General features: G+C 47.6%; 1 protein-coding gene across 2 annotated transcripts in view; it reads left to right on the top strand.

The window, feature by feature from the left end:
* Positions 1-16,309, top strand: part of LOC146863776 (uncharacterized) — a 300,646-nt gene that overhangs the window by 222,050 nt on the left and 62,287 nt on the right. For both annotated transcript variants that reach the window (XM_085628004.1, XM_085628009.1), the window contains one exon: positions 8,389-8,441. In XM_085628004.1, coding sequence (XP_085484130.1) covers positions 8,389-8,441 — 53 coding nt within the window. The remainder of the gene's footprint in view (positions 1-8,388; positions 8,442-16,309) is intronic.

Genomic DNA, 16,309 nt, shown 5'->3' with positions numbered 1-16,309 from the left:
TTTCATTTGAATGTTATGAGACATCAACATAAAAACATCAAGCATAAAAATTAAATCATAATTAAATTGACATCAAGATAAATCAAATATCAGAATTAAATGCATTGTCTTTTAGATTACGATGATGGTTATGAGTTAAGTCAATCAGAGATAACAAGTAAATTCCATACGGTCATTCATCCCATGGGGTTTCATGGAATTCAGTGTGCGTATCCAATAATTTTCTCGCTGTAGTAATGATTTGTGGTTGTCTTTACCTTCAATTTTTGTGATTATTTCTAAGACACAAAATTTCAATTGGCTGATGTTATGTCCGGCCTCTATGAAGTACCTTTAGAATCCCCATGATGTTGGAAAAAAAGGACGCATATTTGACGTGGATACGTTATGTGGTCAAAATATTACAGGGGCCTAAGCGTGAACTACCCCATATAGCCCAAAAAAGGCTTATCACAGGGGGGATGGGGGGGGGGGGGGGGGAAGGCCTAGCAGCAAAGGGGTTAATAATCGTCTCTCCCCATTAAGTGATATTTCATCCTAGGCAGGAATTTAGAATTATTTGTACAGCAACTCATTCGTTCGGGCAATAAATGTCCCTGCCTGTGCTGACACCTCCTGTCCATGTACAAAGATTAATCTACTACTGCTGGCTGCTGCGCTGTGTTTTGTTAATGTTTATTGTTATTCTAATGAAAATGTAATTACATATTTTTTTTAAAAGGGTGAACAAAATGTCAGATAACCAGTAGAACTGGCTCCCGGTCCCAAACTGTCGAACTGTATTAAGCGCCAGCCTTTAAATGACTACATATGCAATAACGTGCCTTAGGCTTGTACAGTAATAATATATATGTTTTTTTCTTTTTTCTAGTACTCAAACATGTATATAAAATTAATTGCATTAAAGGTAGCTTTGTTTTGCATTTTTGGATGAAAAGTCCTGCAATAAATGTCAAACTTCCCAAGGTCAGTACTTGCAGGAGGCTGTAAACGTCTGTAGATAGCGCCCTGAGGACCATGAGGGGGTCTTTGAATGAGAAAGAGGAGTTTGTTGATAGAGGGCTAACAAGAGGGGTCTAAGGACCGGCTGATGGGTTGGATGTGGCATGTAAGGGGCCGTGCAGGGCTGCCTGGGTGAGGCTTTGAAGGGGGGACCACAACATGGGTAGGCGGAGGAGAGAGGGTTTCTAGATCAAAGGCGCTTTCCACCATTTACAGAGGCCGATGCTAAAGCGAAGTCAAAAGACATTAGAAAGGGATCTGTTGAATGCAGGTATCCAGCTATTATTAAGAGAGAGTGCTCTCAATGGTTGTTTATCCCATGTCTAAGTGGTCTCAATGGTTGTTTATCCCATGTCTCAGTGATCTCAATGGTTGTTTATCCCATGTCTCAGAGGTCTCAATAGTTGTTTATCCAATGCCTCAGTGGTCTCAACGGTTGTTTATCCCACGTCTCAGTGGTCTCAATGGTTGTTTATCCCAAATCTCAATGCCCTGCAGTGACTCATTGAGTGCTGAGGGTTTCACACTTGTTGACTTTCCTGCTCTTCTTTGCAGGTCGCACCCTTGGCTCCATCTTTGTTAACCATCATCTTTTGGAGGCAGATAGAGCACTCCTTCAACCGGCCTGATGATGCAGTGGATCCCTTCAAACTTACTATTGTTCAACACATTAATCTGAACAAAGCAAATGAAAAGCTTGTGCTTTAGAGAAGACATTGACATCTCATCTCAGGTTAATGGATTTTAATGGATGGATTCCTTCCCTTCTGGATTCCATTGCCCCATGCATGCTATTAGGCACCAAGGATTGCCTTTATCTGTGCAAGGGGCCTCCAGTGAATTTAGAACTGTCGAATGGCAGTGTACACGGCTAATACAAAAATGGAGGAAACTATATGATGAAACAAAAGCAAGGTATTGATTTGCTATCATGAACTATAAGCTCCAAATTAAATCTATCAATGTGGCCTACTACACCTCTAAAATTGAATATTAAAAAAACTCTTGCTGGAGCCTGTATGGAAAAGAAAACCTCCTGTGACCCTACTAATTTGAGGCACTATCTCTTTTACTTATGATAAAAATCCTAGAAAAGGCTATGAATTTTGAACATTCCCCTTTTTTAGAACAAATTACTCTATTAGATACTCTCAGTCCAGTTCCAGACTGGTCATAGCACTAAAACAGCCGCAAGCGATTACTGATGATATCAGACTGGCCCCTGATAGAGGGGAGCTGGTAACCCTTCTACCTTTGGCCTTCCCGCAGCCTTTGTCACATGTGGTTAGCATCTCTTGTCTAGCTGGATCAGGTATCTGCAGTAAGGCTCTAAAGTCAACACACTCAGTCCTAGCCAAACATGCCGTTAAATGACCCGACTTCCACTCCATTTATTGCCTTCCACAGCACGAGTGAGATCCTTTGGCTTTACCATCAGGCACTCAGAGAACCATCACTATCATCACGGATCTTGGCAGCATTAACGTGAACTGCAGACATTATGTGGCATATTTAGGAGGATTTGGCTCATTGCTGCGCAGCAAGCCACCTTTCTGTGCTGCCCAGGGTCATATGGAATGCACCATATCTACGGCATACAGCACATTCCTGTCTTTTTCCCCTGAGTTGGTGCAGTTTTGGCAGCCTATCACCAATGCAGGCACCCTTGCATCATGGTGTAAGGGTGTCTGCGTTGCATGCAGGATTGATATTGTGCAGGAAGTGTCATTTGGCCCGTGGTGACTTTGTCGTTTTTCACTAACTTAGCATGAGCATGTTGTAGCTTGCCTGCTGCTTTTGCGCATGTTGCTACACGTCTTTATTTTGGCAATATTTCAATGACTGCTTTCACATGAGAACTCATCTCTGTTTTAACACTCTGCATGTTCCTGGGGTTTTGACTGAACATTATGTGCAACGTCGAACAACAATGGCCCTTGTTATTTTGTTCTTAGCCCTTTGACTAAACATACCAATGCAGTTGTTGTTTGGGCAGCGTACTATAGTTTTTAGTGGGGTACACAAATTAGGTGAGACACACATGGAGAGAGACCTCTCCAGGGAGAAGAATGACACAGCACCTGTGATGTAGATTCACCATCAATAGGTTAAGGTATGGGGTCTGCTGACAATGCCCAGAGATCTTCTAATATATATTAATACTGCTTCTTAGCAAGGGGAAGGAGGATAGGCTCCACTGTCTTTTTATGATGACAACTCCCTTCATGATTTATGGGCTAGCTGCTATGCTGACTATATTTCTACTATGCATTTTCCTGCTTGCCGTGGAACGTATGCTGCGTGCTAGGGCAGGTTAGTTAAAAGAAATATTTTAAACTGTTTTGTGTCTCTGTCAGATCTTATTGTGGGCGAGTAGAAGAGTGAGAGCAAAAGGGGGTGTCTTGTTACCACAATTCCTGAGAGAGCTGGGAGTGTTGTGTTCTGGGGTGTCTAATAATTTGCTTCTCTGTGAGTGAGTAGGAGAGCAAGTGAGACACTATAGCTAGTCGGTCCTGGGCTCGTGGGCACTAAGGTGGTGGGTAGGCTTAGCCCATATACACCGAGGTCCCATAATCCTGCGCATAGTTCTGTGTTTGTGCAGAATCCCTGTAATGGAAGGGGCCCCTTCCAGCACAAAAACAATCCTGGGAGGCTTTTTCCTCTTTCTATGGGTGCGTCAAAATGCATGGGTGCATAGAATGCCTCCCTAGCACAGAGTAAGGCAATGCAGGAATCTGTGCTGCTTTGTCTTACTCCATATCTATGAGGCCATTGAAAGCTACACAAAGTGACTTTGCGTGGCCTTATAAATATGATTTGGTGGTTTGGTCTACCAATGCATCACAAATGGTGACGCAACAGCGGTGCAAGGGGCTTGTAAATATGTCACTATGTGCGTAAGGTGACCCGCTGGACCTCCAACTGCAATTAGCTGAATGGAGACAGGACAGGCACTGTCTGGTTAGCATCCTAGAGGGCATCCTTCACCTACCAGTCAGCTCCACCAGATATCTGGAAGTTACATTTCATAACCAACTTTCATTTGCCGCTAGGAGTAACCAAGTTGTATCTGCATACCTCGTTATTTTGTGTACACTTAGGTAAATCTTTCTGCTCATTCCTGCTTCGTCTTGTGAAGTGGTCATGCAGGCCTTAATGTCCTTTCGTTTACAATACTGCGACTCTTTGAAGAACCTTGCTGCTACCAATCTCATGGCTGAGGGCTAGTGGTTGTACTAAATGATGTGGCCTTGTTGCAAAGTAGAAGTATTATATGACCTGTCTGGGGGATCTTATCGTGTAATACTACCACAATATACAAAAGTTGACATCAGGTTCGCACTAAGCTCGGTCTTGATAGTGTAGCTTGAACAGTTAGGCATACTCGAGAGGAACATGTTTTGTGTTGAGAATTTCACAGAACTAACTTTGACAAATAAGTAAGTGCACGACTCAAAAGAAATCTGACACCAATTTATAAAAATAGAGTGTATTTTTATATAAATATAGCCACCAAAATGAACTTTGTATCCTACATGCAGCCGGAGTTAAAAGAGTTTAACTGGTCCCATTGAAGTCAATGTGGAAAAACACAGGTTACACTCATTTGCAGGGGGAGTTCAAACGAACTTTCTTGTGGATACAGTCATGTTGGTCCATAGACCAAGTTCCTACAGTTGTTACCATGCACAGGGAGTCCGGGTGCAGAGGTGAATTGTCTGTTTTTGGTACAGGGCGGGATCAGTGGGAGCTGTCAAACTTACAGAACTTGACAAAACCACACTTGCAGATGGAGTTCTACTCTACTCATGGGGAGTAGAGGCCTTTGGGGTCCTAGGATCTGGGTTCAATGGCTGGATTTCTTCTACCTTGCTCGACGGCTCCGGGTACAAAGGTAGCTGGCAGCTCACCTGGGCAGGTTGCGCCAAAGATGCTTTGCTGCACACTCGACAACACCAAATTCAGGATGCAGGAACAAACCAGTGGGGTTGTTACCAACGTCAATCACTGTTGCTATGAGGTGCTGTAGGTCTGGAGATGTTGTTCAAGAGATCAATCACCTGACTGGCTATCACCAAGCCTTGGCTGTGGCAAATATAGTCTGTGGTTACTTTGGTGTCTGGAGGACGACAGGTGTGGAGTGGCATCATGAAACTGGGTGAAAGCTTGGCTACTACTCCAGACTTGCAGGATACTACTTCTCTTTGGGATCACTCTAGACAGACCCAGCAGGTTGCAATTCTTGTCTCGCAGCACGCTAATCTTCCTGCAGCTTGCAGGGGACTGGTCCCACCAATCTAAGGGAGTCTGCTTTGGTGTCTGGCGTCCACTGGAGTCCCTCCAGCTGGGGGCAATGAGTTTTCACCACGGACACACATCAACACTCGGATTCAGTATATAGTCTCTGTGCGCTGCGGCAGAGTCCAAAGTCCTGTCTTCGTTGACGGCATCTTCTATGTGTTTCTTCTCAAATTCAAATGCAGACCTGAGGCTCTGGTGCCAGGGGAGCACCTTAAATCCTAGTTTAGAGGGCGTTAAGGACGTGAGGGTCAGTGGGCAAGGTGCTACTGGTCCCTGCTGCTAACCCACCCCTGAGGTGACAACATCCGGTGGTGTACATGACCTTTCTACCCAGAGTCCTCCATTTCAGGGTCTGCCAACATGGCGGAACCCTTCCTTGGCTGTATAGACCTCCTCCTGCGTAACTGATTTTCCAGCGTTTCACACTGGACAGGGTGGGAAGGACTTTGTCCTCGAGTGGCGGACATGTCTCTTGCGTATCAAGAGCGGCAAAGCCTTTGAGACTCACTGCCTTAAAATCTGTAAACACTAGCCTTCCAGGAGGGAGGAGATGTGACCTCCTTCCTGCCAAGGCTTTTGTCTCCATCCTGAGGAAGTGCTAGAACATCCCCCCGGGAGGGCAGACTCTTGTCTTGGGGGCAAATGGCTTGGGGGAGCCCACCAAGGTACTGGGGCAAGGCATCCTAGGGTGGCACCTATGTGCATGGCAGCTCACCCTCAACACGAGAATCGTGTTGGTGTGAAAAAGCATGGTGTTTGACACCAAACATGACACATTCGGTCGTTCCATAATAGAGGTGGCTATCTTGAGTTTCCTTGGTAGCCAGACTATGTTACTCTATGGACCACTGGTCACTTACAGTAAAACATTGCTTTACAGGGTTATTGTAGGAAAATATATGTAGGAACATATATAATCACAACTTTCATATATTGCACTCTACCTCCTGGGCTTAGGAGGACAACGTTAGGAGTGACTTACTTACATTAAGGTAGTTGTGTATCTCTGCAGTGCCTTGTGTGTGTGTAGAGTCCCTCTCGAGCAGACAGGCTTTTTGTTCAGGGCATCAATGGCAGCTCAGCAGACGTACCTTTACCTGGGTCACACAGGGTGGCACAATACAGTGCTGCAGCCCTGGTGACACCTTTACCACCCTTGCCCTGGGTACCCTTGGCACCATCTACTAGGGACTTATAAGGGGGCAAAATACCTTGTCAATTGGGTGTACCAATTTAGCATCACTTTTAGGGATAATCGCACAAGCACTGGGGCCTGGTTAGTGGTCCCAGTGCACTATCAGAGTCAAAAACGAGAATCTGCAGTCTGAAATGAGGCAAAAAGTAAGGGGGCATCTGCAAAGAAGCCAGTACTCTTCTATTTCATTCATTCTGAGGATCCTGCACTGGCTGCTTATACACAAGACATCTATGCTGAAGGTCCCATGCATTGTCCATAAAGCCCTTCTCAAGGGAAAGACCTGGATACACTGTGTGGTGTTTTCCCACGTGCCACCTAAGATCTGCAAACCCGTATAATCTATCAATCACTGACACCAGACTAACCAAAGAGGCACACCTCTTTCCCTCCAACAGCTGAGCTTTGGAACACCCTTTCTTTGGACATTGAAAATATTATAATCCATCATCCCTGCAGAAAAAGCGTTAACATCTGGTTGTTTCAGTTAAAACCGTGACCTTCAGATATGTTTGTTCTCTCTGGGCTAAAGGGGAGACAGTTCCTAGACTCCTTGGCATATAAACACTGATTACAAATATAGTTTAATTAATTCATTCAGTCATTTATTCAATCATTCATTCACGATACCATGAACAGCCTGTGTGCTATGCTTGAGCAACAGTATTGGCTAAAGTTATACTGAATGTTGAATATGTTCATATTACATCCCTCCTCTTCTATACACCTTTAATAATATATTTTAGCACATTTTTCTAATTTGGCACATAGACATTTATAGGCCAACTGAAAAGATAAACACGAATTATCATCTCCATTCACCTGTCACTTTTAAAAGTTTTGACTTTGTGCATAATAACCATGATTTTTAAGACTACACAAATATACAAGAACTAAAAGAAAAATGGGGCATTTTATCAAGGACCGTGTTAAAAATTATCGCCGGTTCAACGGCAGAAAACTGCAGCTAAAGCGGCGATAATGGGCTTGATAATATGCGGCAGAGAATTCCCATAGAAGGCCATGTTCTGGTGTCAACCTGGGCTTCTATGGGAATTCTCTGCGGCATATTATCAAGCCCATTATCGCCGCTTTAGCGGCAGTTTTCTGCCGTTGAACCGGCGATAATTTTTAACACGGTCCTTGATAATATGCCCCAATATTCTTTAATACTTTACACCTTTTGTTACACTATTTCTTAAACCTTTACAGATGTCTCTAATTTGGCTCTCGGTTACTTCTGGTTGTACATCTCTGTTCATCATTTCTGTAGCTTCCATGTTTAATATTGCAACATTTGCAGTGCTCAATGTAAATAATGTCCATCCAGCATCCCTAGCTCCCTCAATAGAGTAGCAATAGTTTTAATTTGAATGATGCACCTCCTTGGGTTAGACACCCTCCAGAGATCTGTCAAACAGCTGTGCTCTGCCAGAGGCGCTCCTATCAAAGAACATGCATGTGAGTCATGCGAGCATCTATCTGCTAGATATATCTTGCATATATCCTCTTCTGCCAGTTCACAGAGTTTCACCTTTCTGTGCCTATGGCAAGAGGAAAGTGCCATTCTTCAGTGGTTGGTCAGCTTTAGCATGCTGGCCCCTGTGTGCTGCTCTGTGGCCTGAGGGAGAGAAAGAGCTCTTGGCCATTGGTGGAATGTTTGCTCTGAAGTCCTGATAACATTTTGGAATTAGATATCACTGTTCAGTTGGGAGACGCCCGTGTTTTGTTTTTTTGCAGCCAGTGTCCTTTTTCTGCTGCAGTGCCTGCATCAGAGCGGGGTGCCCGGTTGCACCGCTCCCTGTCCTAGTCCAGTCGTCATTTGGCAACTGTGTTTATCAAGTCTCAGATTCTCTGCCACTGAATTGAAATACCTTCTTGTTTTTCAGCCTTTGATAGAAGCTCCTCACCCACCAATGGGACCATGCAGCCACCTGACAGGGTAAGTGACATCACTGGTTCATGTTTTTTTTTTTATTTAGTATATAGTTTCAAAGCTTTATTGAGCCTAACATGTGGCTCGTGCATGTGTCAAAAAGGTTACAAAAGGCATCTCATCTTCAGGACTATTAAAAATATTAGAAAATATCTAAAATGTTTGATGCATGCAAAACTGAACCAAAAGTTCTTTACTTTGGTAAGAATATAACTAGCCTGAACTTAACGTGAGAAAGTAAAGAACTAAACAATCATTGAATAAAAATCAAAAGGGGAGAGGTAGAGGGAGGAAGGAGCAGTAGGGCATAATAAGACTATAATAATAATCATTATAACAATAATAATAATATTAACAATAAATATAATAATAATAATATATCACGTGTATCAAAGCTAATAAACTTTGAAAAAGCAGAATTATAATATGTTGAATAACAGTTCCATAGACATAGGCTTCTGAAGATTTCCAAATAACAAAAATATAACTAAGTCAGAGAATAACACATACGCTAAATGATAAGAAAATGGTTGATTAGTTGGGGAGGTTGTGAGTGCTTCTCAAGTATAAAGTATTAAGTCTTGTCCAGCACACAAGTTCCATGAATGAACCTGAGCTCTACCCTGCTATCTAGCTGTGGCAGACAAATATTTAGCAGCACCAAAACAATTCAAAGGTCTAAACACAACACAAGAAAAATCCCACAGCCAAATGTTAACAATGGAGGGAATCTTAATTAAAGAAACTGCACAAAAATTATTAAAACCGAATAAGCAGAGCCAGAAAAATAATTTTCCAACATTTTAGGGCAAAAAGTTGCATGGGAGTGGCAGTAAAAAGTAAAGAGTCTATCTAAAGTCAGTTGATAAAGACACGGTTGCAGCAAGGGCGGGTCTGGCTCTGGTCCTCTCGTAGATGACTATGAATGGTTGCAGCAAGGCCGGATCTGGCTCTGGTCCTCTCATAGATGACTATGAACGGTTGCAGCAAGGCCGTATCTGGCTCTGGTCCTCTCATAGATGACTATGAACGGTTGTAGCAAGGGCGGGTCTGGCTCTGGTCCTCTCATAGATGACTATGAACGGTTGCAGCAAGGCCGTGTCTGGCTCCGGTCCTCTCATAGATGACTATGAACGGTTGCAGCAAGGCCGGGTCTGGCTCTGGTCCTCTCATAGATGACTATGAACGGTTGCAGCAAGGGCGGGTCTGGCTCTGGTCCTCTCATAGATGACTATGAACGGTTGCAGCAAGGCCGGGTCTGGCTCCGGTCCTCTCATAGATGACTATGAACGGTTGCAGCAAGGGCGGGTCTGGCTCCGGTCCTCTCATAGATGACTATGAACGGTTGCAGCAAGGCCGGGTCTGGCTCCGGTCCTCTCATAGATGACTATGAACGGTTGCAGCAAGGCCGGGTCTGGCTCTGGTCCTCTCATAGATGACTATGAACGGTTGCAGCAAGGCCGGGTCTGGCTCCGGTCCTCTCATAGATGACTATGAACGGTTGCAGCAAGGCCGGGTCTGGCTCTGGTCCTCTCATAGATGACTATGAACGGTTGCAGCAAGGCCGGGTCTGGCTCTGGTCCTCTCATAGATTACTATGAACGGTTGCAGCAAGGGCGGGTCTGGCTCTGGTCCTCTCATAGATGACTATGAACGGTTGCAGCAAGGGCGGGTCTGGCTCTGGTCCTCTCATAGATGACTATGAACGGTTGCAGCAAGGCCGGGTCTGGCTCTGGTCCTCTCATAGATGTCTATGAACGGTTGCAGCAAGGGCGGGTCTGGCTCTGGTCCTCTCATAGATGACTATGAACGGTTGCAGCAAGGCCGGGTCTGGCTCTGGTCCTCTCTTAGATGACTATGAACGGTTGCAGCAAGGTCGGGTCTGGCTCCGGTCCTCTCATAGATGACTATGAACGGTTGCAGCAAGGACGGGTCTGGCTCTGGTCCTCTCATAGATGACTATGAACGGTTGCAGCAAGGCCGGGTCTGGCTCTAGTCCTCTCGTAGATGGCCGATCGGACACAAACGATCTGGGCTCCCCCTTTCTCCACCCGGATGCCGCAGCTTAAGGTAGGGGTCCCGCAGGGCTCCATACTGAGTCCTTCCCTCTTTAATATCTTCCTTACACCTCTTGCGGCACGGGTGGAGGAGCTAGGGGCCCAGATCATACCCTATGTGGATGACACACAGCTCCTGTTCACTTGTGACAGGGGCTGTGACTTCGATGGAGCAGCCATTCGGAAGTGTTTGGAGTTTGTGTTTGACTGGTTTGGGAAAAATGGCCTCAAATGCAACTCCGACAAATCCGAGATATTGTTCTTTGGCTGTCCTGCAGACCCACGTTGGAAGTTATGGTGGCCTTCGGCCATGTCTCCCCCTGCCAGCGATTCGGTCACAGCGAAGAACCTGGGTATGATGGTCGATAACACTCTTTCCTTTAACACCCAGGTTGCTGGCTTGACTGGGAAGTGCTTTGCCATCTTAAGGATGTTGCGCAAGTTTCTGCCCTATTTATCATTGGCGCATAAGAAAATTACGGTGCAAGCATTAATTGGCTCGCGCCTAGACTACGCCAACATCCTTTACTTAGGTCTTCCTGAGTATCTGCTGACTCGTCTGCAGATAGTTCAAAATTCTGCAGCCAGGGCAATCTTTGGTTTAACTAGAAGATCTAGGGCCAGCAATCTCCTTGTCTCTCTGCATTGGTTGCCGATTCGTAAGCGTATCTTCTTCAAGACCCTAACTACAGCTTTTAGGGCGCTTCACAATTTCGGCGCTGAATATCTGCAGAGAAGGGTCAATTTCTATCTTCCATCTAGACCTCTAAGATCTGCTGCCCAGGCCAAGGCTATCGTTCCAACAGTGAAGCGTGCTCGCTGTGGAGGTCGCTCCTTTAGTTACCTTGCACCCCGCCTCTGGAACACATTGCCCTTGACGTTGCGGGTGTGCACCAATCTCTCGGTTTTTAGGAAAGGATTTAAAACCTATCTGTTTGCTTTGTAATGCTGTTATGGTTAATTCTGGTTATGTTTTCTGTTATGGCTGTTTGTTTGCTGCTGGTATTTGGTGTGATGATCTTAAGCGCCGGGACGCTCTTTGGAGCAGCTGAGCGCTCTACAAAACAAACAGTAACATAACATAACATAACCATGAACGGTTGCAGCAAGGCCGGGTCTGGCTCTGGTCCTCTCATAGATGACTATGAACGGTTGCAGCAAGGCCGGGTCTGGGTCTGGTCCTCTCATAGATGACTATGAACGGTTGCAGCAAGGCCGGGTCTGGCTCTGGTCCTCTCATAGATTACTATGAACGGTTGCAGCAAGGGCGGGTCTGGCTCTGGTCCTCTCTTAGATGACTATGAACGGTTGCAGCCAGGCCGGGTCTGGCTCTGGTCCTCTCATAGATGACTATGAACGGTTGCAGCAAGGGCGGGTCTGGCTCTGGTCCTCTCTTAGATGACTATGAACGGTTGCAGCAAGGCCGGGTCTGGCTCTGGTCCTCTCATAGATGACTATGAACGGTTGCAGCAAGGCCGTATCTGGCTCTGGTCCTCTCATAGATGACTATGAACGGTTGCAGCAAGGCCGTATCTGGCTCTGGTCCTCTCATAGATGACTATGAACGGTTGTAGCAAGGGCGGGTCTGGCTCTGGTCCTCTCATAGATGACTATGAACGGTTGCAGCAAGGCCGGGTCTGGCTCCGGTCCTCTCTTAGATGACTATGAACGGTTGCAGCAAGGGCGGGTTTGGCTCTGGTCCTCTCATAGATGACTATGAAAGGTTGCAGCAAGGCCGGATCTGGCTCTGGTCCTCTCATAGATGACTATGAACGGTTGCAGCAAGGGTGGGTCTGGCTCTGGTCCTCTCATAGATGACTATGAACGGTTGCAGCAAGGCCGGGTCTGGCTCTGGTCCTCTCATAGATGACTATGAACGGTTGCAGCAAGGGCGGGTCTGGCTCTGGTCCTCTCATAGATGACTATGAACGGTTACAGCAAGGGCGGGTCTGGCTCTGGTCTTCTCATAGATGAATATGAACGGTTGCAGCAAGGCCGGGTCTGGCTCTAGTCCTCTCATAGATGACTATGAACGGTTGCAGCAAGGCCGGGTCTGGCTCTGGTCCTCTCTTAGATGACTATGAACGGTTGCAGCAAGGCCGGGTCTGGCTCTGGTCCTCTCATAGATGACTATGAACGATTTCAGCAAGGCCGGGTCTGTCTCAGGTCCTCTCTTAGATGACTATGAACAGTTGCAGCAAGAGCGGGTCTGGCTCTGGTCCTCTCATAGATGACTATGAACGGTTGCAGCAAGGGCGGGTCTGGCTCTGGTCCTCTCATAGATGACTATGAACGGTTGCAGAAAGGCCGGGTCTGGCTCTGGTCCTCTCATAGATGACTATGAACGGTTGCAGCAAGGCCGGGTCTGGCTCTGGTCCTCTCTTAGATGACTATGAACGGTTGCAGCAAGGGCGGGTCTGGCTCCGGTCCTTTCATAGATGACTATGAACGGTTGCAGCAAGGCCGGGTCTGGCTCTGGTCCTATCATACATTACTATGAACGGTTGCAGCAAGGGCGGGTCTGGCTCTGGTCCTCTCTTAGATGACTATGAACGGTTGCAGCAAGGCCGGGTCTGGCTCTGGTCCTCTCATAGATGACTATGAACGGTTGCAGCAAGGGCGGGTCTGGCTCTGGTCCTCTCTTAGATGACTATGAACGGTTGCAGCAAGGCCGGGTCTGGCTCTGGTCCTCTCATAGATGACTATGAACGGTTGCAGCAAGGCCGGATCTGGCTCTGGTCCTCTCATAGATGACTATGAACGGTTGCAGCAAGGCCGTATCTGGCTCTGGTCCTCTCTTAGATGACTATGAACGGTTGCAGCAAGGCCGTATCTGGCTCTGGTCCTCTCATAGATGACTATGAACGGTTGTAGCAAGGGCGGGTCTGGCTCTGGTCCTCTCATAGATGACTATGAACGGTTGCAGCAAGGCCGGGTCTGGCTCCGGTCCTCTCTTAGATGACTATGAACGGTTGCAGCAAGGGCGGGTTTGTCTCTGGTCCTCTCATAGATGACTATGAAAGGTTGCAGCAAGGCCGGATCAGGCTCTGGTCCTCTCATAGATGACTATGAACGGTTGCAGCAAGGGTGGGTCTGGCTCTGGTCCTCTCATAGATGACTATGAACGGTTGCAGCAAGGCCGGGTCTGGCTCTGGTCCTCTCATAGATGACTATGAACGGTTGCAGCAAGGGCGGGTCTGGCTCTGGTCCTCTCATAGATGACTATGAACGGTTACAGCAAGGCCGGGTCTGGCTCTGGTCCTCTCATAGATGAATATGAACGGTTGCAGCAAGGCCGGGTCTGGCTCTGGTCCTCTCATAGATGACTATGAACGGTTGCAGCAAGGCCGGGTCTGGCTCTGGTCCTCTCTTAGATGACTATGAACGGTTGCAGCAAGGCCGGGTCTGGCTCTGGTCCTCTCATAGATGACTATGAACGATTTCAGCAAGGCCGGGTCTGTCTCAGGTCCTCTCTTAGATGACTATGAACAGTTGCAGCAAGAGCGGGTCTGGCTCTGGTCCTCTCATAGATGACTATGAACGGTTGCAGCAAGGGCGGGTCTGGCTCTGGTCCTCTCATAGATGACTATGAACGGTTGCAGAAAGGCCGGGTCTGGCTCTGGTCCTCTCATAGATGACTATGAACGGTTGCAGCAAGGCCGGGTCTGGCTCTGGTCCTCTCTTAGATGACTATGAACGGTTGCAGCAAGGGCGGGTCTGGCTCCGGTCCTTTCATAGATGACTATGAACGGTTGCAGCAAGGCCGGGTCTGGCTCTGGTCCTCTCATAGATGACTATGAACGGTTGCAGCAAGGCCGGGTCTGGCTCTGGTCCTCTCATAGATTACTGTGAACGGTTGCAGCAAGGCCGGGTCTGGCTCTGGTCCTCTCATAGATGACTATGAACGGTTGCAGCAAGGGCGGGTCTGGCTCTGGTCCTCTCATAGATGACTATGAACGGTTGCAGCAAGGCCGGGTCTGGCTCTGGTCCTCTCATAGATGACTATGGACGGTTGCAGCAAGGCCGGGTCTGTCTCAGGTCCTCTCTTAGATGACTATGAACGGTTGCAGCAAGAGCGGGTCTGGCTCTGGTCCTCTCATAGATGACTATGAACGGTTGCAGCAAGGGCGGGTCTGGCTCTGGTCCTCTCATAGATGACTATGAACGGTTGCAGCAAGGCCGGGTCTGGCTCTGGTCCTCTCATAGATGACTATGAACGGTTGCAGCAAGGCCGGGTCTGGCTCTGGTCCTCTCTTAGATGACTATGAACGGTTGCAGCAAGGCCGGGTCTGGCTCTGGTCCTCTCATAGATGACTATGAACGGTTGCAGCAAGGCCGGGTCTGGCTCTGGTCCTCTCATAGATGACTATGAACGGTTGCAGCAAGGCCGGGTCTGGCTCTGGTCCTCTCATAGATTACTATGAACGGTTGCAGCCAGGCCGGATCTGGCTCTGGTCCTCTCATAGATGACTATGAACGGTTGCAGCAAGGCCGGGTCTGGCTCTGGTCCTCTCATAGATGACTATGAACGGTTGCAGCAAGGCCGGGTCTGGCTCTGGTCCTCTCATAGATGTCTATGAACGGTTGCAGCAAGGACGGGCCTGGCTCTGGTCCTCTCATAGATGATTATGAACGGTAGTAGCAAGGACGGGTCTGGCTCTGGTCCTCTCATAGATGACTATGAACGGTTGCAGCAAGGGCGGGTCTGGCTCTGGTCCTCTCATAGATGACTATGAACGGTTGCAGCAAGGTCGGGTCTGGCTGTGGTCCTCTCATAGATGTAAATGTATGTGTCTTGTAAAGCGCACTGCTGCCCTGAGGCGTCGTGGCGCTGTAGACCGCTGGGGAACCCGTCCTGGCTATCCCTGTGAGATGGTCCCTCCTGGGTATCTCCAAGGTGAAACCAGGCATCCCCGGCGAATGTGGGGGGCCGTTGTGGAGATGAGGCAAGCTAATGCCCAGAGTTGCCGAGTGTGATCCCTGGTTAGAGTAGGCACCAAGGCGAGAATTATCGAGTCCGCTGGCCCTGGTCCACGACCCTGCCGCGTCGGGAATTGAACCCTGGTCCCGGGCCGTCCTCTGCTTCCGGGTCTGCTGCCTCTAACCAGTGAGCCACACCACTCATAGGCCGGGTCTGGCTCTGGTCCTCTCATAGATGACTATGAACGGTTGCAGCAAGGGCGGGTCTGGCTCTGGTCCTCTCATGGATGACTATGAACGGTTGCAGCAAGGCCGGGTCTGGCTCTTCCTCTCATAGATGACTAGCCTTTGAATGAGATCCCACTGAAGCCTTTGGTTTTAGCAGGAAAACCTCCAAGCGTGAACACTCCATTTCACAGCCACTGAAACCCTGTCATCAGGCAGTTACTTTTAACATTTTGCTCTGTCTACCACTCTTTTTTGGAATTCAGATTCTTCCAGCCAGGTAATCCTGTAAAACTGGAAGCTGTATCCAACAAAGCCAGCTCAAAATCAGAACTTTAGGGACAGATTTATGGGGATTTGGAGTAGGGCAGCACAGCAACTCACTCATCTGTGTTGCCCTACATCAAATGCACTGTATTTATCTAATCTGGTGCATTCCTGTCCTTTCCCCCTGCAATGGCACCGTTTCGACAGCCTAGCGCCAACACAGGCACCCTTGCACAACAGTGAAAGGGTGCCTGTGTTGTCAGCAGTATTGTTTTTGTGCAGGTCAGGGCACCTTGCGGCACAAAAACAATCCAGAGAGACCTTTTCCTCTTTCTTTGTGTGCTGCGGAATGCATCACTCTTGGAAAGAGGAATAAACCAGGAGAAATAAAGTTATTTTTCCTCA

Source organism: Triturus cristatus, chromosome 2_1 (assembly GCF_964204655.1).
Source record: "Triturus cristatus chromosome 2_1, aTriCri1.1, whole genome shotgun sequence".
In the NCBI taxonomy this organism is placed as follows: domain Eukaryota; kingdom Metazoa; phylum Chordata; class Amphibia; order Caudata; family Salamandridae; genus Triturus; species Triturus cristatus.
This window is presented reverse-complemented; position numbering and strand designations above follow the sequence as displayed.